Source organism: Anomaloglossus baeobatrachus, chromosome 7, assembly GCF_048569485.1.
Source record: "Anomaloglossus baeobatrachus isolate aAnoBae1 chromosome 7, aAnoBae1.hap1, whole genome shotgun sequence".
Classification (NCBI taxonomy): Eukaryota; Metazoa; Chordata; class Amphibia; order Anura; family Aromobatidae; genus Anomaloglossus; species Anomaloglossus baeobatrachus.
The window spans coordinates 244,491,180-244,517,363 of record NC_134359.1 but is presented as its reverse complement, the minus strand read 5'-3'; the positions used below and the strand labels follow the sequence as shown (position 1 = coordinate 244,517,363).

At 50.7% G+C, this 26,184-nt stretch overlaps 1 protein-coding gene across 1 annotated transcript in view; it reads left to right on the top strand.

Moving 5' to 3' along the window:
* The window catches only part of CCP110 (centriolar coiled-coil protein 110), a 122,841-nt gene that overhangs the window by 79,104 nt on the left and 17,553 nt on the right, over nucleotides 1-26,184 (top strand). Inside the window, exons 10-11 of the mRNA XM_075319140.1 lie at nucleotides 20,808-20,924; nucleotides 23,412-23,491. Coding sequence (XP_075175255.1) covers nucleotides 20,808-20,924; nucleotides 23,412-23,491 — 197 coding nt within the window. The remainder of the gene's footprint in view (nucleotides 1-20,807; nucleotides 20,925-23,411; nucleotides 23,492-26,184) is intronic.

Here is a 26,184-nt window from a genome sequence, read left to right as displayed (position 1 = left end):
GCCGCATGTAAAAATCTAGGCCCCGGCTTCAGTTGCGGCCTAGTTTCCCTTTCAGCTTCCCCTGCATGTCAGTCATGCAGGGGAGCAGTGCGGCGCCGCCCACCGGCCGTTCAGCATAGGGGAGGACACTCCTTTCTGAGGAGATGTTCCCTCCCCTGTATCTCTCCTTGGCCCTCCGATTCCCGCTCTTGGGCTAATCCCCACCCCCCCTCCTCACCCAGCGCCATTTTCTCAGCGTTCACATGCTGATCGGCGCTGGCTGCTGCAGCTGCTGCATCGCTTCACTGGGGGTCCGAGCTGTGGAATCCGGAGGGCACACAGGAATCGGTCTGGTAAGCCACAACCTCTGGTTGTGGGCTTTTATTATACACTCTCAGGGGGTCTTTCTACAGGAGTGTATTCTTACTGCAGGGTCTCCACCTCAGCAGCATGTCTGTCACTAGGAGCAAGAAGGCTGCTAAGCTGTACGCTATATGCACTGCATGTCAGCTCATTCTGCCAGAACCGAGCACATATCCACATTGTGATGCCTGCTCTAACATGGTGGTGCCTCAGCCTGGAGCCTCCTCAGGGGTCCCTCAGGCTGCTCCGGCCCCGGTGGCTGAACCCCCGGCTTGGGTAGCATCTTTTTCCAGAGCTATTTCCCAGTCTTTTGCAGACTCTATGGGACAGCTGTCCCGGACTCTGCTGACCATGCATCAGCCCCCTTCTCAGGGCGCCCCTGCTGCTCCGAGCTCTGCAGAGCTCTCAGAGCATGTTTTAGGACCCCGTCCTCCTAAACGGAGACGCAGGGACCCTTCTCCTTCCTCGTCCCACGACTCCGAAGCTGAGGTGCAAGGCGAGGAAGATACTTTTACTGTGGGCTCAGACGCTACCTCTATGTATCCCATTGACTTATCTGAGGGTGATGCGGATGTTAGTGACTTGATTGCATCCATTAACTCCGTACTGAACCTCAATCCACCAGTGTCAGAGGAACAAGCCTCTCTGGTAGAAATACACCAGTTTACCTCTCCTAAGAAAGCTAGGAGTACGTTTTTTAACCACTCCAGTTTTCAGACCACTGTTACCAAGCCCAGGGCCTGTCCTGACAAACGCTTTCCAAAGCGTGGCTCTGATGACCGTTTTCCCTTTCCACCTGAGGTGGTTAAGGAGTGGGCTCAGTCCCCAAAGGTTGACCCTCCGGTGTCTAGAATCTCAGCCCGGACAGTCGTTTCTGTGGCCGATGGCACCTCTCTTAAGGATCCCACTGACCGCCAGGTTGACCTTCTGGCCAAATCTGTATATGAGGCGGCAGGAGCCTCGTTCTCCCCGTCTTTTGCAGCAGTGTGGGCTCTTAAGGCAGTCTCTGCCTCTCTGGCGGAAATACATTCCCTTGCCAGGGACTCTATACCCGAGATGGTTGCCTTAACTTCCCAGGCCTCGGCTTTTTCATCCTACGCCATGTCTGCCATTCTGGAGGCTTCTCACCGCACGGCGGTGGCTTCCGCTAATTCTATCGCGATCCGCAGGATCTTGTGGCTTCGAGAGTGGAAAGCAGACGCTTCTTCTAAGAAGTTCCTTGCTGGGCTCCCCTTTGCTGGGTCCCGGCTGTTCGGTGAACAACTGGATGAAATTATTAAGGAAGCTACTGGCGGGAAGAGTACTTCCTTGCCACAGACTAAAACCAGAAAACCTGTCCAGGGCAGGAACCAGTCGAGGTTTCGTTCCTTTCGTTCCTCTAACTGGTCATCCTCTAAGCCCTCAGCCTCGTCCACTGCCTCAGCCAAGGATCGTAAACCCAACTGGCGCGCGAAACCGCGTCCTCAGAAGAGCGGAGGAGCCGCTGCCACTAAGGCAGCCTCCTCTTGACTATCTGCGCCAGCAACGTCCTTAGTCGGTGGCAGGCTCTCCCACTTTGGCGACGTGTGGTTTCAACACGTCTCCGATCAGTGGGTGCGGGATATCATCTCCCACGGCTACAGGATAGAATTTTCTTCCAGCCCGCCAAACAGATTTTTTCTGTCCATTCCCCCCTGCTCCAAGGCCGCCGCCTTCTCCCAGGCCGTGGCATCCTTGCAGGCCAACGGGGTAATTGTTCCGGTTCCCGCCCGGGAACGGTTCAGAGGTTTCTACTCAAACCTCTTCCTTGTCCCCAAGAAGGACGGTTCCTTCCGGCCCATCCTGGATCTCAAGCTTCTCAACAAGCATGTTCAGGTGCGGCGCTTTCGCATGGAATCTCTGAGATCGGTCATTGCCTCAATGACCCAAGGAGATTTTCTAGCATCCATCGACATCAGAGATGCCTATCTGCATGTGCCTATTGCGGTTTCACACCAGCGTTGGATACGCTTTGCAATCGGAGAGGAACATTTCCAATTCGTGGCTCTCCCCTTCGGGTTAGCCACGGCCCCTCGGGTATTCACCAAGGTCATGGCAGCAGTGGTTGCGGTCCTGCATCTCCAGGGGTTGGCAGTAATCCCCTACCTGGACGACCTTCTAGTCAAGGCCTCTTCCAGTGCAGACTGCCAGCGGAGTGTCTCGCTCACTCTTGCCACGCTTGTTCAATTCGGGTGGCTTGTCAATCTGCCCAAGTCCACTCTGACCCCGACCCAGAAACTTACGTACCTAGGGATGCAATTCGAGACTCTGCCGGCACTTGTGAAGCTGCCCTTAGTCAAACAGCAGTCCCTTCATCTGGCGGTGCGCTCTCTGTTGAAGCCCCGCCGTCATTCCATCAGGCACCTCATGCAGGTGCTGGGTCAGATGGTGGCGTCAATGGAAGCGGTTCCCTTTGCCCAGTTCCATCTGCGTCCTCTGCAGCTGGACATTCTCCGCAGTTGGGACAAGCGGATCCGGCAGTGTTCAGGTCAATCTGCCGCAAGTGGGGCACTCCGGAAGTGGATCTAATGGCATCCCGGCACAACAACAAGGTTCCGGTTTACGTGGCTCGCTCCCACGATCCTCAGGCCTTCGCAGCGGACGCGCTGGTTCAAGATTGGTCTCAGTTCCGTCTGGCCTATGTGTTTCCCCCTCTAGCACTCTTGCCCAGGGTTCTGCGCAAGATCAGAATGGAGGCCGTCGAGTCATAATCATTGCTCCGGACTGGCCCAGGCGAGCTTGGTACCCAGACCTGCTCCGTCTGTCCGTAGAGGTGCCGTGGCATCTCCCGGACCGCCCAGACCTTCTCTCTCAAGGTCCGTTTTTCCGCCAGAATTCTGCGGCTCTCAGATTGACAGCGTGGCTCTTGAGTCCTGGATCCTGACGGCTTCAGGCATTCCTTCTGAGGTCATCTCCACTATGACTCAGGCTCGGAAGTCTTCCTCGGCCAGGATTTACCACAGGACTTGGAAGATTTTCCTGTCCTGGTGTCGCTCTTCCGGCCATGCTCCTTGGCCGTTCTCCTTGCCGACCATCCTGTCCTTTCTACAGTCCGGTCTGCAGCTAGGACTGTCCCTCAATTCCCTCAAGGGACAAGTGTCGGCTCTGTCGGTATTATTCCAGCGGCGTATCGCCCGACTGGCCCGGGTGCGCACCTTCATGCAGGGCGCATCTCACATCATTCCTCCTTACCGGCGGCCTTTGGATCCCTGGGATCTTAATCTGGTCCTCACGGCCTTACAGAAACCCCCCTTTTAGCCTCTCAGGGAGGTTCCCTTGTTTAGACTTTCTCAGAAAGTGGTTTTTCTAGTAGCCATAACGTCTCTCAGGAGAGTCTCTGATTTGGCTGCGCTCTCTACGGAGTCACCTTTTTTAGTGTTTCACCAAGACAAGGTGGTTCTCCGCCCGACTCCGGATTTTCTCCCTAAGGTGGTGTCTTCTTTCCACCTTAACCAGGACATTTCATTGCCTTCCCTTTGTCCGGCCCCTGTGCATCGCTTTGAGAAGGCGTTGCATTCCTTGGATTTGGTGCAGGCGCTCCGAATCTATGTGTCACGCACCGCCGTTTTTAGGCGGTGCACCTCACTTTTTGTGCTAACCACGGGTCAGCGCAAGGGTCTCTCGGCTTCTAAACCGACCCTAGCTCGTTGGATTAGGTCGGCCATCTCCGATGCCTACCAGTGTTCTCAGGTGCCCCCTCCGCCAGGAATTAAGGCGCACTCGACCAGAGCTGTCGGTGCCTCCTGGGCTTTCAGGCACCAGGCTACGGCTCAGCAGGTTTTTCAGGCTGCCACTTGGTCTAGTCTGCACACCTTTTCGAAGCACTACCAAGTGCATGCTCATGCTTCGGCAGAGGCGAGCTTGGGCAGACGCATCCTTCAGGCAGCTGTCGCCCACTTGTGAAGTTAGGTTTTGCCTACTTCTCAGTTTTGTTTATTTCCCACCCATGGACTGCTTTGAGACGTCCCATGGTCTGGGTCTCCCATAGGAACGATGAAGAAAAAGAGAATTTTGTTTACTTACCGTAAATTCTTTTTCTTATAGTTCCGACATGGGAGACCCAGCACCCTCCCTGTTGCCTGTTGGCAGTTCTTGTTCCGTGTGTTTCACCGGCTGTTGTTGTAGATAGAGGTTCCGGTTGTTCCGAGTTTTACTCTATTTCTACTTATGGGTGGATGTCCTCCTTCAGCTTTTGCACTGAACTGGTTAGATTGTCATCCAGGGGGTGTATATAGCCCGGAGGGAGGAGCTACACTTTTGAGTGTAGTACTTTGTGTGTCCTCCGGAGGCAGAAGCTATACACCCATGGTCTGGGTCTCCCATGTCGGAACTATAAGAAAAAGAATTTACGGTAAGTAAACAAAATTCTCTTTTTACTGCCTAAAGTTCATTTGATTGCCGTGGCCATAGCAACGGCTTTCAAATGATGTCCCCTGCTGTTTCTTACAGCAGGGGACCTTTGCTAGACCCCAGGGGGGGTGGCATCGCCAACCCCCATCGACGATCGATGTGATTGGCTGTTCAAATCTGAACCGCCAACCACATCATTCGCACTGATTTCGGCAAAAATAATGCCTGAATTAGTGCGATACTGTGAGATCCTGCTATGAGATGCCGTAACAGCTACAGCAGATCATAGGTGGATCTCAAACATGCCGCCCCCAGCCCCTGCAGCACTGATTGGAGTGATCGTGCTATGACGCGCAATCGCTCCAATCAGTGTGCAGTGGGGCGGTCTGATCTGCAGGTGGCCGCCCTCCCCAGGCCTGTGCTGGTCTGGGGAGCCTCTCCCAACATGTCTGCAGCGTGGAGTGGCTGGTACCTGTGGTACCACGCCACCGCTGCCGCCGCTAATGTCACCGCTTCTGCGCCTGCTCCACGTGAGTATTCCACTTTTCCTGCAGCCCGTGCGCGCTCCCATTATGGCCTCTGCCCGTGCCCCCCGCGGTCTTCCCCCCCCACGCCCCGATCTGCCCCCCGACATCCCGATCTGCTCCCCCTGCGATCTGCCTGCCTCCTCTGTCATCTCTATTCTGCTTTCTTCCTTCCTTCTTTGCTTCTCCGGTATCCCCCTCTGCTCTCCCGCGCCCCCCTCCCCTCTCCCCCTCACCTCTCCCCTTGACGTCCTCTTACCTGCCTTCACCGGGTCGTCCGATTTCTTCACTGGCCCGATCACATCTGCCTCCATCTCTGGGTCCTTCCTGGGTCTTCTGCTGATCTGTCCAACGTCCTGCCTGCGGCTCCTGTACAGCTGTCTATCTCGCTTGCCTTCTGTTCCTCCTGCTACTCCTCTGGGTACTGTGAGTATAACTTTTTTTTTTTTTCCCTGTATAATGTCCATTTTCTTTATCGTTCCTATGGGAGACCCAGACATTGGGTATATAGCTTCTGCCTCCGGAGGACACACAAAGTACTACACTCAAAAGTGTAGCTCCTCCCTCTGAGCTTATACACCCCCTGGAGAAACCAGATCTAGCCAGTTTATCGCTTTGTGTTCAGGAGGTCACATCCACACATGCATTCTCATCTGATTTTTCATTTTTCGAAAGAGTTTGAAGAAAAGCGGGTTCAATTCTGGACCCCCGGCATGTCCCTTCTCACCCCACTGTGTCGGCGGTGCTGTTAAGGTTGATTCCAAGGCTGGAGCCTTACATGCCGCGCTCCTTCACCATCCCTCGGGCTCTGGCTTGAAGTGGGAGCCAGCACGGTTCTCCATGCTTTGCAGGAGACCGGTCTCCATCTGCAGCCCTTCAGGATCCTGCTGGACGGAGCACTCATCCCCAGGGACCTGGCCCTGCGTCTCAGCAAGCTAAGTACCTGAGACGTTTATATTCTGGGGGTCCCTGTACTTTATTATGGTGGGAGAGTGTGCTGAGTGAGTTTTCTGACATTTCCGGCCGGTTCTCTGGCTTTCGCCTGAGAACCGCGCCGATGGTGCCTGCGCGCCGGCCGCACCGCTCAAATTTAGGCCCCGGCTTCGCCGGAGGCCTACTTTCGGTTTCACTGCCCTCGCATGTCATTCATGCAGAGGGACAGTGCGGCTCCGCCCAGCGGCCGTTTTGCACAGGGGAGAGACACTCCTCACTGAGTACATGTCTCCTCCCCTGTAAGTCTCTTTGGCCCTCCAGATCCCGCTCTCAGAGTTGGTCCCGCCCCCTCTCCTCGCTCCGGTGCCATTTTATCAGCGTTTTTCTCTGCGATCATCACTGGCTGCAGCATCCCTGCTGAGGTGCTTGGGGGTCCGGGCTTTGGGATCTGGAGGGCACACAACACCGCTCCAGCGGTCTGGTAAGCCACAACCTCTGGTTGTGCGCCTCTGTATATACTCTCTGGGGGTCACTCTAGCAGAGCCCCCACTTCAGCAGCATGTCTCACACGAGGAGCAAGGCTCCAAAGCTATATTCAGTATGCACTGCATGTAAGCTCAAACTGCCTGATCCGAGCACATTTCCACATTGTGATGCCTGCTCTAACCTGGCGGTGCCTCAGCCTGGAGTTTCACCCCCAGTGGTCTCTCAGGCTGCTCCTGCTCCTGTGGCTGAACCCCCGGCTTGGGTAGAATCCTTAACCAGGTCTATCTCCCAGTCTTTTGCCGACTCCATGGGACAGCTGTCCCGGACTTTGCTGAACATGCATCAGCCCCCCTCACAGGGTGCCTCTGCTGCTAGGGCTCTCTCAGCGGAGCTCACAGAGGATTCTTCATCTGGTCCCAGGCCCCGTCCTCCTAAGAGGAGACGTAGGGCTCCCTCCCCTTCCTCGCCCCGCGGCTCTGTTTCAGAGGCTGACTCGCAGGACGAGGAGGATGCCTTTACAGGGGGCTCGGATGCTACCTCCATGTGCCCCATTGATCTGTCCGAAAGTGACTCAGATGTTAGTGATTTGATTGCGTCCATTAATTCTGTACTGGACCTCAATCCGCCAGTATCAGAGGAGCAACCCTCTCTGGCAGAAAAGCACCAGTTTACCTTGCCTAAGAGGACAAAGAGTGTGTTCTTTAACCACTCCAGTTTTCAGGCCGCTGTGACCAAGCCTAGGGCCTGTCCTGACAAACGCTTCCCAAAGCGTGGTTCTGATGACCGTTTTCCCTTTCCACCTGAGGTGGTCAAGAAGTGGGCTCATTCACCAAAGGTTGACCCCCCGGTGTCTAGACTTTCAGCCCGGACCGTGGTATCAGTGGCTGATGGCACCTCTCTTAAGGATTCCACTGACCGTCAGGTTGACCTTCTGGCCAAATCTGTATATGAGGCGGCAGGGGCCTCGTTCTCCCCATCTTTTGCAGCAGTGTGGGCTCTCAAAGCCATCTCTGCTTCTCTAGAGGAGATGCATTCCCTCGCCAGGGAATCTATGCCCGAGATGGTTGCCTTAACTTCCCAAGCTTCCGCTTTTTCATCCTATGCCATGTCTGCCATGCTGGAGGCTTCTCACCGCACTGCGGTGGCTTCGGCTAATTCCCTCGCTATCCGCAGGATCTTGTGGCTTCGAGAGTGGAAGGCAGATGCTTCTTCAAAGAAGTACCTTGCTGGGCTCCCTTTTGCTGGGTCCAGGCTATTCTGTGAACAACTGGATGAAATTATTAAGGAAGCTACTGGCGGGAAGAGTACTTCCATGCCACAAACCAAAACCAGGAAACCTGTCCAGGGTAGGAACCAGTCGAGGTTTCGTTCCTTTCGTTCCTCCAACTGGTCGTCCTCTAAGCCCTCGGCCTCGTCCACTAACTCGGCCAAGGACCAAAAATCCAACTGGCGCACAAAGGCGCGTCCACAGAAGACCGCAGGAGCTGCTGCCACTAAGGCAGCCTCCTCGTGACTATCTGTCCGCGCCAGCAACGTCCTTAGTCGGTGGCAGGCTCTCCCACTTTGGCGACGTGTGGTTTCAACACGTCTCCGATCAGTGGGTGCAGGATGTCATCTCCCACGGCTACAGGATAGAATTCTCTTCCAGCCCGCCAAACAGATTTTTTCTGTCAACTCCCCCCTGTTCCAAGGCCGCCGCCTTCTCTCAGGCCGTGGCATCCTTGCAGGCCAACGGAGTAATTGTTCCGGTTCCCGCCCGGGAACGGTTCAGAGGTTTCTACTCAAATCTCTTCCTAGTCCCCAAAAAGGACGGTTCCTTCCGACCCATCCTGGATCTCAAGCTTCTCAACAAGCATGTTCAGGTGCGGCATTTTCGCATGGAATCTCTGTGGTCAGTCATTGCCTCAATGACCCAAGGGGATTTCCTGGCATCCATCGACATCAGAGATGCCTATCTGCATGTGCCAATTGCAGTTTCTTCAGCGCTCTATTGGGAGACCCAGACGATTGGGGTATAGCTACTGCCCTCCGGAGGCCACACAAAGCACTACACTAAAAAGTGCAAGGCCCCTCCCCTTCTGGCTATACCCCCCCGTGGTATCACGGGTTCTCCAGTTTTCAAGCTTTGTGCGAAGGAGGTCAGACATTCCACGCATAGCTCCACAGATTTTAGTCAGCAGTAGCTGCTGACTATTTCGGATGGAAGAAAAGAGGGCCCATATAGGGCCCCCAGCATGCTCCCTTCTCACCCGTTGATGGTGTTGTAAGGTTGAGGTACCTATTGCTGGTACGGAGGCTGGAGCCCACATGCTGCTTTCCTTCCACATCCCCCTGAGGGGCTCTGAGGAAGTGGGATCCTACCGGCCTCAAAGCTCTGACGCCGGGCTCCATCCACAGACCCATTTGAACCTGCTGGATACGGAGCTGGAGTACCGTTCAGGGACATGGCCCTGCACCATTACAGGTACTCTGTGTCCCCGTACACACAGACACAGCACACTCCAGACTTGCTGGGTGTGCTAGTGCGCCGGGGACAGTAATGGGTTACAGTCACTGCAGCTTTGCTGAGTGACTTTGTGTTTTGGGAACTACCGCGCCGGACGCTCCGGGAGCGGCGGCGCGGCTGGGACTTGTAGTTCGCCGGGGACTGGGCGCCGACCGCGCTTTTACGGCGGCGGCGCTTATAACTCCAGTCCCCGGCTTCTGCGGCCTAGTGCCGCTTCGTTCCCGCCCCCTCCCTGTCACTCAGGGAAGGGGACAGGCGCTGAGCAATCAGCAGCGCCGAGGGCTGGAGCCTTTTTACATGCTCCAGCCCTCTCACTGCACTCTGTCGGACGCCGGATTCCCGCTCTGACTTGGGGGCACGCCCACGGCCCGCCCCTACTCACACGAGCTGGGGAAGAAGCCGGCAGCCATTACTGCAGTCCGAGCTCGGACTTTCGGCTCCAAGGCAGGACGGTGGCGATCATACACCCGCTTATAGGCGGGCGGTAAGCGGCACACATAGTGCTGACCACATATAACTGCAGTGTGTACATGTGTTGTTTTTAACTGCATAGGTCGCTATATGCCCGCTTGGGGAGCGACACATCAGCAGCAGGAAAGCAGGTGTGCTAAGGCACAGGCTTTCTAGGCTGCTTGTATTGCACGACTGAGGTGTTCATTTGTGTTTATGCTTATATGCTATACATTGCACTGTACAGTCGCTAGTCTTAGCTATATTCTCCTGGAATGGCTAGACTACAGCAGCAGAAAACCAAGGGTGCTGGGGCACAGGTTTTTTTCTATGCTGCTTGTATTGCATGGGCTGCAGTGTGCATTTGTACTTGTGCTTGTATGCTATACATTGCACTGTATGGTCACTCTTCTGGGCCATATTCCCCTAGATGACTAGTCTACAGCAGCAGAAGAGCTGGGGTGCCAGGGCACAGGCTTCTATGCTGCTTGTATTGCATGTGCTGCAGTGTTCATTTGTACTTGTGCTTGTATGCTATACATTGCACTGTAGGGTCACTCTTGGCTATATTCCCCTAGATGACTAGTATACAGCAGCAGAAGAGCAGGGGTGCCAGGGCACAGGCTTCTATGCTGCTTGTATTGCTTGTGCTGCAGTGGTCTTTTGTACTTTATGCTTGTATGCTATACATTGCACTGTACGGTCACCAATCTTGGCTATATACTTCTAGATAGCTAGTCGGCAGCGGCAAAAAAGCAACACAGATTTTCAGTGCTGTTTTTACTACATGGGATGCTGTTCATGACACCGTCCCATTGTGTGCATGCTCCCCTGTAGCACGTTGTCTGCCGGGGTCTCTAGCACTTCGTCTGCCGGGGTCTCTACTAGTTGTGGCCAAAGAAACCACCTGTCATCCCTGTCCAAGGACAGGGACGGAGTAGTCATAATATAGAGACTTGCAGTCCAGACAGGCCATGGGCAATCTACTTGACCAAAAGGCAGCTCTTCAGGGCTTTGATACTGACATCGCTATCGATCCGGATACACCGGGTGGTAACGCCATACGGAATGATCCTATACCGTCCATCAATGGAAGGTTGGATCTTTCTCCCTCAGCTCCCCCAGTGGAGATAGGAGACGAACAGGAGAAGTCCCTTTTCAGTATCTCACACAGATATTGAGTATTTTTCTGGCCACGCTGACTTCAGAGAAGCAGTCCAGGAACACCACGCTTACCAGATAAGCGTCTTCTCCAAACGTTTTTAGGATACACGTTATCCCTTTTCCCCTGACGTGGTCAGCGCTGGACCCAGGGTCCAAAGGTGGATTCTCCAATCTCCAGGCTTGCATCTTGAGCCATAGTTGCACTGGGGATGGGGCTTCACTTAAAGATGCCAGTCACAGACAGATGGACTCTGGTTGAAATCTGTCTAGGAAGCTATCGGCGTGTCGGTTGCTCCGGCATCCACAGCCGTATAGGCAACCTAACCTTTTCAGCTGTTCTTGCGCAGCTGGCCTTGAGCACAGGGACATCTGTACCGCAGAGGCGTCCGTAACCCGCAATGTCTGCACTGCGACTTACCCTGTTAATACTGTCCTAAAAGTACAGTCGAGGTTTCGGTCCTTCCCAAGCTCCGGTAGGTCCCAATTGTCCTCGTGCAAAAGGGCTACAAAACCTCAGACGGGCTCAGATTCCGGCCGGGCTCAATCACGCCCAAGGAAGGCAGTCGGAGGAACCGCTACCAAGGCGGTCTCCTCAGGACTCTCAGCTCTCTCTCTCTCTCCGCATCCGCGGTTGATGGCAGACTCCCCCGCCTTTGGCGACATTTAGCTGCCACAGGTCACAGACCGGTGGGTGACGGACATTGTGCTCACGTGCACAGGACAGTGTTCTGTTCTCGTCCTCCGACTCCATTTCCCTGCTGCAGGCGGTGGATGCTCTAAGAGCAGAAGGAGTGGTGATCCCTGTCCCCCCTCAGGAACGAGGGCGAGGGTTTGTGCTCCAATCTCTTTGTGGCTCCAAAAAAGGACGGTTCCTTCCGTCCCGTTCTGGTCCTGACACTGCTCAACGAGCATGCGAACGCCAGGCGGTTCCGGATGGGATCCCTCCGATCCGTCATTACCTCAATGTCTCGAGGAGACTTCCTTGCCTCAACAGACATCAAAGATGCCTATCTCCACGTGCCAATTGCTACGGAGCACCTACGTTTTCTACGTTTTGTGATAGGAGACGAACATCTTCAGTTCGTAGCTCTGCCATTCAGTCTGGCGACAGCCCCACGGGTGTTCACCAAGGTCATGGCAGCAGTGGTAGCAGTCTTGCACTTTCAGGGACACCCGGTGATCCCGTACTTGGACGATCTACTCGTCAAAGCACCCTCCCTCGAGGCATGCCAACGCAGCCTGAATGTTACGCTGGAGACTCTCCAGACTTTCGGGTGGATCATCAATTTGGCAAGGTCAAATCTGTCTCCGACTCAATCACTAACGTATCTCGGCATGGAGTTTCATACTCTATCAGCAATAGTGAAGCTTCCGCTGAACAAGCAGCGTTCACTGCAGACAGAGGTGCAGTCTCTCCTTCAAGGCCAGTCGCACCCCTTAAGGCGCCTCATGCACTTCCTAAGGAAGATGGTGGCAGCCATCGAGGCAGTTCTCTTTGCGCAGTTTCATCTGCGCCAACGGCAATGGGACATTCTCCGCCAATGGGACGGGCAGTCAACCTCCCTGGACAGGGAAGTCTCCCTTTCCCAGACGGCCGAGGACTCTCTGCTATAGTGGCTTATTCCCACCTCATTGTCATAGCCCCCATCCTGGGCAGTGGTCACGACAGATACGAGTCTGTCAGGGTGGGGAGCAGTTTGTCTCCGCCACATGGCTCAGGGGACGTGGACTCAGCAGGAGTCCACCCTTCAGCGATGTTCTGGAAATCGGGGCAGGGTATCTTACCCTATTAGCCTTCCAGAAGTGGCTAGAAAGAGAGCAGATCCGAATCCAGTCGGACATCTCCACAGCGGTGGCATACATCAACCACCAAGAAGGGACGCGCAGTCAGCAAGCCTTCCAGGAAGTCCGGCGAATCCTCTTGTGGGTGGAGGACACAGCATCCACCATATCCGCAGTTCACATCCCGGGCGTAGAAAACTGGGAAGCAGACTTCCTCAGTCGCCAGGGTATGGACGCGGGGGAATGGTCCCTTCACTCGGACGTGTTTCAGGAAATCTGTTGCCGCTGGGGGGTGCCGGACGTCGACCTAATGGCGTCTCGGCACACCAACAAGGTCCCGGCATTTATGGCACGATCGCGCGATCACAGAGCTCTGGCGGCAGACGCCTTAGTGCAAGATTGGTCGCAGTTCCGGCTCACATATGTGTTTCCACCTCTGGCACTCTTGCCCAGAGTACTGCGCAAAAATCAGATCCGATTGCAGCCGCGTCATACTCGTCGCACCAGACTGGCCGAGGAGATCGTGGTACCCGGATCTGTGGCATCTCACGGTCGGCCGACCGTGGTCACTACCAGACCGACCAGACTTACTGTCCCAAGGGCCGTTTTCTCCATCGGAATTCTGCGGCCCTGAACCTGACTGGGTGGCCTTTGTGTCCTGGATCCTAGCGTCTTCAGGATTATCCCAAGGGGTCGTTGCCACCATGAGACAGGCTAGGAAGCCCACGTCTGCTAAGATCTACCACAGAACGTGGAAGATTTTCTTAATCTGGTGCTCTACTCAGGGAGTGTCTCCCTGGCCATTTGCATTGCCTACTTTTCTTTCCTTCCTACAATAGGAGTTAGAAAAGGGCTTGTCGCTCGACTCCCTCAAAGGGCAAGTCTCAGCACTATCCGTGTTTTTTCAGAAGCGTCTAGCACGTCTTTCTAAGGTGTGCACGTTCCCGCAGGGGGTTTGTCATATCGTACCCCCGTACAAGCGGCCGTTAGATCCATGGGATCTGAACAGGGTTCTAGTTGCTCTCCAGAAGCCGTCTTTCGAGCCTCTGAAGGAAGTTTCTTTTTCTCGCCTGTCACAGAAGGTGGCGTTTCTCGTTGCGATCACATCGCTTCGGCGAGTGTCTGAGCTGGCAGCTCTGTCATCCAAGGCTCCCTTCCTGGTGTTTCACCAGGACAAGGTAGTGCTGCGCCCCATTCCGGAGTTTCGCCCTAAGGTCGTATCCTCGTTTTCATCTTAATCAGGATATCTCCTTACCGTCCTTTTGCACTCATCCGGTTCACCGGTATGAGAATGATTTACGTTTGCTAGATCTGGTGAGAGCACTCAGAATCTACATTTCCCGCACGGCGCCCATACGCCGTTCCGATGCACTTTTTTTGTCCTTGTCGCTGGTACGCGCAAGAGGTTGCAGGCTTCTAAAGCCACCCTGGCTCGATGGATCACAGAACCAATTCTGGAAGCCTACCGTTCTGCAGGGCTTCCGGTTCTTTCAGGGCTGAAAGCCCATTCAACCAGAGCCGTGGGTGCGTCCTGGGCACTACGACACCAGGCTTCGGCTCAACAGGTGTGCCAGGCAGCTACCTGGTTGAGTCTGCACATTTTCACCAAACATTCTCAGGTGCATACCTATGCTTCGGCGGATGCCAGCTTAGGTAGAAGAGTCCTGCAGGCGGCAGTGATTTCCCCGTAGGGGAGGGCTGTCTTGCAGCTCTAACATGAGGTATTTATTTACCCACCCAGGGACAGCTTTTGGACGTCCCAATCGTCTGGGTCTCCCAATAGAGCGCTGAAGAAGAAGGGAATTTTGTTACTTACCGTAAATTCCTTTTCTTCTAGCTCTTATTGGGAGACCCAGCACCCGCCCTGTTGTCCTTCGGGATTTTTTTGTTGTTTGCGGGTACACATGTTGTTCATGTTGAACGGTTTTTCAGTTCTCCGATGTTACTCGGAGTTAATTTGTTTAAACCAGTTATTGGCTTTCCTCCTTCTTGCTTTGGCACTAAAACTGGAGAACCCGTGATACCACGGGGGGGTATAGCCAGAAGGGGAGGGGCCTTGCACTTTTTAGTGTAGTGCTTTGTGTGGCCTCCGGAGGGCAGTAGCTATACCCCAATCGTCTGGGTCTCCCAATAAGAGCTAGAAGAAAAGGAATTTACGGTAAGTAACAAAATTCCCTTCTTCTCACCAGCGTTGGCTACGTTTTGCAATCGGAGAGGAACATTTCCAATTCGTGGCTCTCCCCTTCGGGTTAGCCACGGCCCCTCGGGTATTCACCAAGGTCATGGCAGCAGTGATTGCGGTCCTGCACCTACAGGGGTTGGCAGTGATCTCTTACCTGGACGACCTTCTAGTCAAGGCTTCATCCAGCGCAGACTGTCAGCGGAGTGTCTCGCCACTCTAGCCCAATTCGGGTGGCTGGTCAATCTGCCCAAATCTACTCTGACTCCGACCCAGAGTCTCACGTACCTAGGGATGCAGTTCGAGACTCTTCCGGCACTTGTGAAGTTGCCCTTGATCAAACAGCAATCCCTCCAACTGGCGGTGCGCTCTCTGCTGAGGCCCCGCCGTTATTCCATCAGGCACCTGATGCAGGTGCTGGGTCAGATGGTGGCGTCAATGGAGGCTGTTCCCTTTGCCCAGTTCCATCTGCGTCCTCTGGAGCTGGACATTCTCCGCTGTTGGGACAAGCGGCCTTCCTCCTTGCACAGGTTAGTGGCTCTGTCGCCACAAGCCAGGAGCTCTCTTCAGTGGTGGCTTCGGCCCCTCTCTCTGTCTCAGGGACGCTCCTTCCTGGCTCCGTCCTGGGTGATTCTCACCACGGATGCCAGTCTATCCGGCTGGGGAGCGGTATGTCTCCACCACCGAGCACAGGGCACTTGGACTCCGTCCGAGTCAGCCCTCTCGATCAATGTGCTGGAAACCAGAGCCGTGCTCCTGGCTCTCCTAGCTTTTCACCACCTATTGGCGGGCAAGCACATCCGAGTCCAGTCAGACAACGCGACAGCGGTTGCCTACATCAATCACCAAGGCGGGACACGCAGCCGCCTGACAATGTTGGAGGTACAACGTATCCTTCAATGGACGTAGGACTCCAAGTCCACCATATCCGCAGTCCACATCCCAGGCGTGGAAAACTGGGAGGCAGATTATCTCAGCCGTCAAACCGTGGACAGTGGAGAGTGGTCCCTGCATCCGACAGTGTTTCAGTCAATCTGCCGCAAGTGGGGCACTCCGGACGTGGACCTAATGGCATCCCGTCACAACAACAAGGTTCCGATTTACGTGGCTCGCTCCCACGATCCTCAGGCCTTCGCAGCGGACGCTCTGGTTCAAGACTGGTCCCAGTTTCGTCTGTACTACGTGTTTCCCCCTCTAGCTCTCTTGCCCAGAGTTCTGCGCAAGATCAGAATGGAGGGCCGTCGAGTCATTCTCATTGCCCCGGACTGGCCCAGGCGAGCTTGGTACCCAGACCTGCTCCATCTGTCCGTAGAGGCGCCGTGGCATCTTCCGGACCGTCCAGACCTTCTTTCACAAGGTCCGTTTTTCCGCCAGAATTCTGCGGCTCTCAGATTGACGGCGTGACTCTTCAGTCCTGGATCTTGACGGCTTCTGGTATCCCACCTGAAGTCATCTCCACGATGACTCGGGCCCGTAAGTCTTCCTCTGCCAAGATCTATCACAGGACTTGGAAAATTTTCCTGTCCTGGTGTCGCTCTTCTGGCCATTCTCCTTGGCCTTTTTCCTTGCCGACCCTTCTGTCTTTTCTACAGTCCGGTCTGCAGCTGGGACTATCCCTCAACTCTCTCAAGGGACAAGTCTCGGCTCTGTCAGTGCTGTTCCAGCGGCGTATCGCCCGGCTGGCTCAGGTCTGCACCTTCATGCAGGGTGCGTCTCACATCATTCCGCCTTACCGGCGGCCCTTGGATCCCTGGGACCTCAATTTGGTTCTCACGGCTTTGCAGAAACCCCCTTTGAACCTCTTAGGGAGGTTTCTTTGTTTCGTCTTTCACATAAAGTGGTCTTTCTAGTGGCCATAACGTCCCTCAGGAGAGTATCTGATTTAGCTGCGCTCTCTTCGGAGTCCCCTTTTTTGTTTTTTCATCAAGACAAGGTGGTTCTCTGTCCGACTCCGGACTTTCTCGCTAAGGTGGTTTCTCCTTTCCACCTTAACCAGGACATTACCCTACCTTCCTTTTGTCCGGCTCCTGTTCATCGCTTTGAAAAAGCGTTGCATACTCTGGATCTGGTGCGGGCGCTCCGGATCTATGTGTCTCGCACCGCTGCCCTTAGGCGGTGCACCTCTCTTTTTGTGCTAACCACAGGTCGGCGCAAGGGCCTCTCTGCTTCTAAGCCGACCTTAGCCCGTTGGATTAGGTCCACCATTTCGGATGCCTACCTGGGTTCTCAGGTGCCTCCCCCGCCGGGGATCAAGGCACACTCGACCAGAGCTGTCGGTGCCTCTTGGGCTTTCAGGCACCAGGCTACGGCTCAGCAAGTCTGTCAGGCTGCCACTTGGACTAGCCTGCATACCTTTTCAAAGCACTACCAAGTGCATGCTCATGCTTCGGCAGATGCAAGCTTGGGCAGACGCATCCTTCAGGCGGCTGTCGCCCACTTGTGAAGTTAGGCTCTGCCTACTTCTCAGTTTTTCTGTTTATTCCCACCCATGGACTGCTTTGAGACGTCCCAATGTCTGGGTCTCCCATTGGAACGATAAAGAAAAAGAGAATTTTGTTTACTTACCGTAAATTCTTTGTCTTATAGTTCCGTATTGGGAGACCCAGCACCCTCCCTGTTGCCTGTTGGCAGTTTCTTGTTCCGCGTGTTATCACCGGCTGTTGTCGTAGACAGAGGCTCCGGTTGTTCCGGTTCTTGCTCTGTTTTTACTTGTGGGTGGCTATTCTCCTTCAGCTTTTGCACTAAACTGGCTAGATCTGGTTTCTCCAGGGGGTGTATAAGCTCAGAGGGAGGAGCTACACTTTTGAGTGTAGTACTTTGTGTGTCCTCCGGAGGCAGAAGCTAAACACCCATGGTCTGGGTCTCCCAATACGGAACTATAAGAAAAAGAATTTACGGTAAGTAAACAAAATTCTCTTTTTTACACCTCATCTGTCCGTGCGTCCCGCCGAGCACTGATCACAGATGCAGATAACGGATCTGCATCCGTGGTCAATTTTTGGCGTGACTTTTTTTTTTCCGTATCTCGAACGCGTTTTGTATCGCATCTGTCCGTGCGTCCTGCCAATTGCTGATCAGGGATGCAGATAACGGATCTGCATCCCTGCTCAATTTTTGGCATGACTTTTTTCCGTATTCCCGACGCTTTTTGTATCGCATCCATCCGTGCGTCTCGCCAAGCGCTGATCAGGGATGCACATAACAAATCTGCATCCCTGCTCAATTTTTGGCGTGACTTTTTCTTTTTTTCCGTATCACCGACGCTTTTTGTATCCCATCCGAATGTGCGTCCTGCAGCGGTCGATCAGTGCACCGCGTCTGTGCGTTTGAAAAGTTAAATGGCATTCGTTCTCTTCTGAGCCCCACCATGCGCCCAAACAATTTATTTCCACCACATATGAGGTATCTGCGTACTCAGGAGAAATTGCACAATACGTTTTATGGTGCAGTTTTTCCTGATACCCTTGTAAAAAAAAAATCTACCTGGTTGATGCAAAACTTTTGTGGTAAAAAAAAAATAATTCACGGTTCAATGTTATCAACTTCTGTGGAGCCCCTGGGGGTGCAAGGGGCTCACCAACATCTAGATAATTTCCTTGAGGGGATGGGGTCACTTGTGAGGGAGCTCCACTATTTAGGCACCATAGGGGGTCTCCAAACATGACATGGCGTCCGCTAATGATTCATACCAATTTTGCTGTCAAATGGTGCGCTTTCTCTTCTGAGCCCTGCCATGCGCCCAAACAATTACTTTCCACCACATATGAGGTATCGTCGTACTCAGGAGAAATTGCACACGTTTTATGGTACATTTTTCACTGATACCCTTGTGAAAAAAAAGCTACGTGGTTCAAGTAACAGTTTTGTGGTGAAAAAAAAAAAATTGTATTAATGGCTCAACATTATCAACTTGTGTGGAGCCCCTTGGGGCTCGCTAAACATCTAGATAAATTCCTTGAGGCATCTAGTTTCCAAAATGGGGTCACTTGTGGGGGAGCTCCATTGTTTAGGCAGCTCAGGGGGTCTCCAAATGCAACATTACGTCAGCTAATGATTCCAACCAATTTTGCTGTGAAATGGTGCTCTTTCTCTTCTGAGCCCCGCCATGCGCACAAACAATTACTTTCCACCACATATGAGGTATCTGTGTACTCAGGAGAAAATGCACTATACATTTTATGGTGCATTTTTTTCCTGATACCCTTGTGAAAAAAAAAGCTACCTAGTTGAAGCAACAGTTTTGTGGTAAAAAAATTTTTTTCTTTTCACGGCTCAATGTTATAAACTTCTGTGAAACCCCCAGGGGTTCAAAGTGCTCACCAAACATCTAGAAAAATTATTTGAGGGCTCTAGTTTCCAAAATGGGGTCACTTGTGGGGTAGCTCCATTGTTTAGGCACCTCAGGGGGTCTTCAAACCCGACATGGCGTCCGCTAATGAGTGCAGCTAATTTTGCAGTCAAAAATTGAAATGGCTCTCCTTGCCTTCCGAGCCCTGCCTTTTGCCCAAACATTTGATTTCCACCACATATGGGGTATCTGCGTACTCAGGAGAAAATGCACAATACATTTTATGGTGCATTTTTTCCCGATACCCTTGTGAAAAAAAAAAGCTACCTCGTTGAAGCAACAGTTTTGTGGTAAAATTTTTTTTTTTTCTTTTCACGGCTCAATGTTATAAACTTCTGTGAAACCCCCAGGGGTTCAAAGTGCTCACCAAACATCTAGAAAAATTATTTGAGGGCTCTAGTTTCCAAAATGGGGTCACTTATGGGGGAGCTCCATTGTTTAGGCACCTCAGGGGGTCTTCAAACCCGACATGGCGTCCGCTAATGAGTGCAGCTAATTTTGTGTTCAAAAATCCAAATGGCGCTCCTTCCCTTTCGAACTCTGCCGTGCGCCCAAACAATTGATTTTTACCACATATGGGGTATCAGCGTACTCAGGAGAAAATGCACAATACATTGTATTGTGTACTTTCTCTTTTCTCCCTTGTAAAAATGAAAATTTTATGGCTAAAGTAACATTTTTGTGTTAAAAAGTAAAATTTTCATTTTTTCCTTCCACATTGCTTTGGTTGCTGTGAAGCACCTAAAGGGTTAATAAACTTCTTGGATGTGGTTTTGAGCAGAGTGAGGGGTGCAGATTTTAGAATGGGGTCACTTTTGGGTATTTTCTGTCACCTCGGCCTCTCAAAGTCACCTCAAATGTGATGTGCTCCCTAAAAAAAATTCTTTTGTAAATTTTGTTGGAAAAATGAGAAATTGCTGATTAACTTTGACCCCTTCTAACTTTCGAACGAAAAAAAAATTTTGTTTCGAAAATTGCGCTGATGAAAAGTAGACAAGTGGGAAATTTTATTTAGTAACTATTTTGTGTGACATATTTCTCAGATTTATAGGCATAAATTTTCAAAGTTTGAAAATTGCGAAATTTTCAAAATTTTTGCAAAATTTCCTACATTTTCACAAATAAACGCAAAAAATATCGGCCTAAATTTACCACTGTCAGGAAGTACAATATGTCACGAAAAAACAATCTCAGAATCGCCAGGATCCGTTGAAGCGTTCCAGACTTATAACCTGTCAAAGTGACACTGGTCAGAATTGCAAAAAATGGCCCTGTGATTAGGGTGTTTTAGTGGCCGGGGGTGAAGGGGTTAATCTATGCTGTCCTTGTAAAGTATTCCCTTCCCTCCAGTCCAAATTCTCATAGTAGAGCCTAAATAATATATCCTGTTCAACAATTGTGCACGTGGCCGCTTCTGTTGTGCCTTGAACCTGTCACTGGAGGAGACATGTGAACCTTGCTGCTTACAAAGCTCTTCTTTATGGCCTAATTTCAGCAGTTCCTTGGAGGATGCAGAATCGCTAAGGACAGTCAAGAATAGATACACGAGGCTGAACCAGCAAGTGGAGATTTTGTGGCACCATATGTTCAAGGCCACCTGTCGTCTCCATTAACCAAGCAGCTGTCTGACACAAGCACCGTCCATTGTTTGCATATCTTTGGTGGTGATGATGCGTGTGCCTGGTGCATTTGCTAACTAACGTAAAACTTTTGCTTTATTTCAAGCTGCGGGCGGCCCTGTATGAAATCCATGATATCTTCTTTGCAATGGATGCCGCAGAACGGATGACTATTCTGGCTCATGACCGGGAACTAAGACGGGAGAAGATGCTCAGACAGATGGTAATTGTTAAATCAGTCAATGCTATTAAACAATTGGCATTGCTTATTTTAGTAACTATTCACTATACAAAGACAAGATTTAATGCCCTTATCACCAGGTAGGTGAGCTGCTGGTGCCTCCCAGAGGGAGAATGAACAGGAAAGTTGACGGCGCATAAGTGGCCACCTCTCGATTTATTCTTACCGAATCTGATGGCCACCTCACTTCTGAAACAAACATACACTAACTATTTTTGATAATTAAAGTGAATCTGTCAACATGTTTTTGCTATATAATCTGAAGACAGAATGCTGCAAGGATTAACACAGAGTATTCAGGGATGCCTGTTTTGTCAAGGTCCGATCTGTTGTTTCTTTGCTATGTTTGTTCAAGCAGTAGGACTTATCATTGCTCAACCATGTCACTATCCGTGCAGACAGGCACGGCCCCTCCTGTGATTGACACCTCACTGTTGCTGTACAATCTCTATAGAGAACCTGGTGTGGGTGGGGCCAGCTCTCTCAGCTCTGCTACATGGCTAAATCTAAAAATTCTGATTTGTGTCAGAACAGCTGCAGCCAGTAATCTAAGTGATACATTGTTGGATTCAGGATCTCTTTACATTATGCTACTCTCAGATGAGGTAGCAAAATCCTGCTGACAGATTCCCTTTAATCATAAGATAGAGTAATAGGAGTAGATTAAGAACAGTAAATAAATATGACCGTGGCTTTTTATTTTTTGTTATGAGATCAGATCATCATTCTATCTATTAGATCACACTTGTAATACTTATATATACTGCCTGTATCATACTAACAAAAATTCCTGCAGCTTGGTTTCACGTATTGCTAATCTCGAATATAACCAATGTAGGTTTTTTGTTTGTTTGTTTTTTAACTAAATTTTCCAAATATTGCAACATTTACTGCACTGTCATGATCATGAGAAGCTTACATTTTAAGTTAAAGGGAACCTGTCACCAGTTTTTTTTTTTACTTAAACCAAAAGTATCACCTTCTGCAGCTCCTGGGCTGCATTCTATGAAGGTGCACCTTGTTGCTGACCCCCACTTACAGACCCCAAAAAGAACTTTTATGAAATCTCACCGTTTTGTATGCTAATGACCTGTGTTGGCCAGATGGGCGGGCTCTATTTCGGCTCCTGTCCCTCCTTGTGGCCTTGCTCGCTGTCCTCCTGTCTTGATCGACAAGGGTGGCGCTGCTGTCATCATCCACACTGCTGGCAAAGTCGCGCAGGCGCAATTCGCTCTGCCCCTTTCGCGGGCCAAGCATAAAAACAGTTTCCCTCGCGTGCGCCAGTGATGTATCTGCGCAGGCGCAAGATCATGGTCGGCGCTGTGCATGACCTGACCAGCAGCGTCATCCTCGTACCCGACCATGATCTCGCGCCAGCGCAGATACATCACCACATCATCGGTGCACACTAGGGAAACTGTTTTTATGCTCTGCCCGCAATAGGGGCAGAGCGAACTGCGCCTGCACCAGACTTGGCCAGCAGCGTGGATGATGATGGTGGCGCCACCCTTGTCGATCATGACGGCGAGCAAGGCCACAAGGAGGGACAGGAGCCGAAATAGAGCCCGCCCATCTGGCCAACACAGGTCATTAGCATACAAAACGGTGAGATTTTATAAAAGTTCTTTTTGGGGTCTGTTAGTGGGGGTCAGCAACAAGGTGCACCTTCATAGAATGCAGCCCAGGAGCTGCAGAAGGTGATTCTTTTGGTTCAATAGTCAAAAAACTGGTGACAGGTTCCCTTTTAAAGAGACTGTCAATTTAATAAAAGTCTACACTTAGCGTTTGGACTAAGGATAGGTGATGAGGAATTGGTCCCAATGGTCGGACCCGCACTGATCGGCAGAATGGGGAACTTTTATCTAGAGTGGGACTGCAGTGCGCATGCTCGGCTGCTGCTCCGTTCATTCCCCATGAGACTGCTGACCACTGTGCTTGGCTTTTTTCACGGCAGCCCATAGAGAATGAATGGAGCTATGACCAGGCATCAAACCTGTTGCTCCAATATGTATTGCCCAGTTAGGGATAAAAATTCAGTGTTCTACCAATTTGGTGAGGGGTACAGCGGTTGTATACCCACCAATCCATAACTTATGAAAACGTCTATGGATAGGTGACAACTTGTTTTCACGGGACAGCGCATTTAATTCACTAGACAATAACAGAGTGATGTACTCCATTTTAAAGGGAGTCACTAACATTAGTTCAAAGTAGTTTAATGGTTAAACAACCAGTGAATAAATGGTCGTCTGGCAGGCTGACGTTGATGTTCATATTTTAGGCCATATTCTGTGCCATAGTCATTCAGCCATAAACCCTCAGTTTTCCATATGATAAATTCTCTATAAGGAAGCTGTCAGACTGAATACTATAATAGTTCCTGACCGCACAGTATATGCAGACCGCTCTCTATATTGTATAAATGACTGACGATTTATCGATTCAAGATGTTTTCTTTTCTGTCAATAGGAAAAAATAAAGAGCCCTCGGGATAGGGTGGCCTTATCATCAGCAACACAGAAGTCTCTGGATCGGAAGAAGCTTACCCGGTAATTCCTACACACATACACTAGAAGCCAGACTTGTATTATATTCCAAAATAAGCCATTAAAGGGTATGTGTACATTGCAGTCTTTTGAAGCTTTTTTTTAACCACTTCAGTTTTTAAAAACCATGGTGCGACAAACAAAATAAGGCATCCAGGCCTCCTTTTTATTTTTATTTTTTTATTTTTTTTTTTAGTGAATCAACCAGCACAGTCTCATATAGTGGTGTTCCATAGGATCACTGCTTTTACAGTAAAGAATCTGCGTCTGTGATTATGGTTGATTAAATCTTTTCTCCTCTAGACATAGAGCTCCCATGTGCCCATCACAGCCCTAGGTGTAAAAAGATTATTAGAAAGGTCTCTGTACGATCTCCTCATATATTTGTACATTGTAATAAGATCGCCCCTACGCCTTCATTTTTCCAAACTGAGTAACCCCAAGTTTAATGACCTATCTTGGAATTTCAGTTCACCCATTCCCTTATAACCATGGTTGCTCTTCTCTATACCCGCTCTAGTTCAGCTATGTCATTCTTATATATCGGAGACCAAAATTGTACACAGTATTCTAAGTGCGGTCGCACTAGTGACTTGTATAGAAGCAAAACTATATATTCTTGTCATGAGCATCGATGTCTCTTTTAATGCATCCCATTATATTGTTTGACGTACCCAGAGCTGCCTGACACTGGTCTCTAAAGTAGAATTTGACATCCTCCCATACACCCGCCTTCTTCAGTAACAGCTTTCCCATTTAATGTGTAATTATACAATTATACATTTAATTTCTCCTACCCAAGTGCTTTTTTTTTTTTTTTTTTTTTTTTTAAATCTACGTTTAAACTTCAATTGCCAATCTCCCACAATTCCTCAGTTTACATAGATCCCTCTCTAATCTTAAATTATCCTCCTCTGTGTTGATTACTTTGCAGAGTTTAGTTTCATCAGCAAATATTGAAATTCTACTCTGTATGCCCACTACAAGGTAATTACTAAATGTTAAAAAGAAGAGGGCCCAATACTGACCCCTGTGGTACCTCACTGTTAACTGTGACTCCATCCAAGTGCCAAGTGTGTTGCAGTAATAACCACCCTCTGTTTACCACTACAGAAACAGTTGTTCGCTAATTTATTGGTAATTTTATGTGTCATCCTTTCATGTGGCACCGTATCAAATGCCTTTGGAAAGTACAGATAGAGGACATCCAGTGCATCACAATGGTGCAGTCCAATTTACTTCCTCATAGAAGCTGATCAGATTAGCTTTACAGGACTAATACATAATAAACCCATGTTGATGGTGAGTCATATGGCTATTCTTCTTGAGATACTCCAGGATAGCAGCTCTTAGAAAACACTCAAACATTTTGCCCGCAATAGAGGTTAAACTTACCAGCCTATAATTGCCAGGCTCCGCTTTTGTCCCTTTTTTGAATTTTGGCACCACATTTGCTATGTTCTAGTCCTGTGGTACAGACCCTGGTCTTTCATAGTACAGTGGAACCTCGCTTAACGAGTAACCCAGTTAGCGAGTATTTCGCTTAACGAGCAAAGCTTGTTGTAAATTTGTAACTCTGTTTACTAGCAAGCTTTGCTGTACAAGCAAAATATCCACTGAGCTCTAACCCGCTCTTGCAGTCCACAAAAACACACACAAACAAACGCGCACACACACACACATATTATGCTCACCTTACCTTCCGTTCCATCGCCGGCCTCCTGGTTCTTGTAGTTCGCCGGTACAGGATGTAGATCGGCAACCATCGCGACGAGGGAGGAACTTGCTCTGGCAGCGGAAGTTCCTTCCTCGTCGCGATGGTTACCCGATTCACATCCTGTAGCGGCGAACTACAAAAACCATGAGGCCGGCGATGGAACAGAAGGTGAGGTCAGCATAATATGTGTACCTTCCGTTCCATCGCCGGCCTCATGGTTTTTGTAGTTCGCCGCTACAGGATGTGTACCGGAAACCATCGCGACGAGGAAGGAACTTCCGCTGTCAGCTGCTACTCAAATGCAGCGTGCTTGCCAATCAGAGGCTCCTGCCTTTGACGTCAGCGCTCTGGCAGCGGAAGCTCCTCCCTCGTCGCGATGGTTACCGATACACAGCCTGTACCGGCAAACTGCAAGTTCCAGGAGGCCAGCGAAGGAACGTAAGGTAAGGTGAGCATAGTGTGTGTGTGTGTGTGTGTGTGTTTGTGCTTGTTTGTATATGTGTGGAATGGCACAACAGGGGACCAGGATGGGACATTTAACAAGTTGTGGAATGAATTGTCTGCATTGTAATGATTTCCTATGGGAAATCTTGCTTTGCTGAACGAGTAACTTGGTTAACAAGCAGAGTCCCAGAATGGATTGTTCTCGCTAACCAAGGTTCCACTGTACTTAATTCCTGCAGTACTCGGGGTTATATGCCATCTCAGCCCAGAGGGTTTTTGTCTACTTTTGGTGTTTTTGAGGCTTTGTCATAGACCCTGCTAGGTTAAGCAGGTGACATTTAATGGGCATTTCTATGGCCATGACTGAAGTAACGCACCTATAAATGTCTGTGTCAAGTTTCAGATATGGTCATGTGATGGGGATAATTTTGGCACTTCTGCAACATCAAGGCGTCTCTTATGCAAATCAATGTTTTGCTATCCTGCTAGTTCAGTGACTCAGACGAAAAGTCATTAGTAATGTAGGCTTCTATGA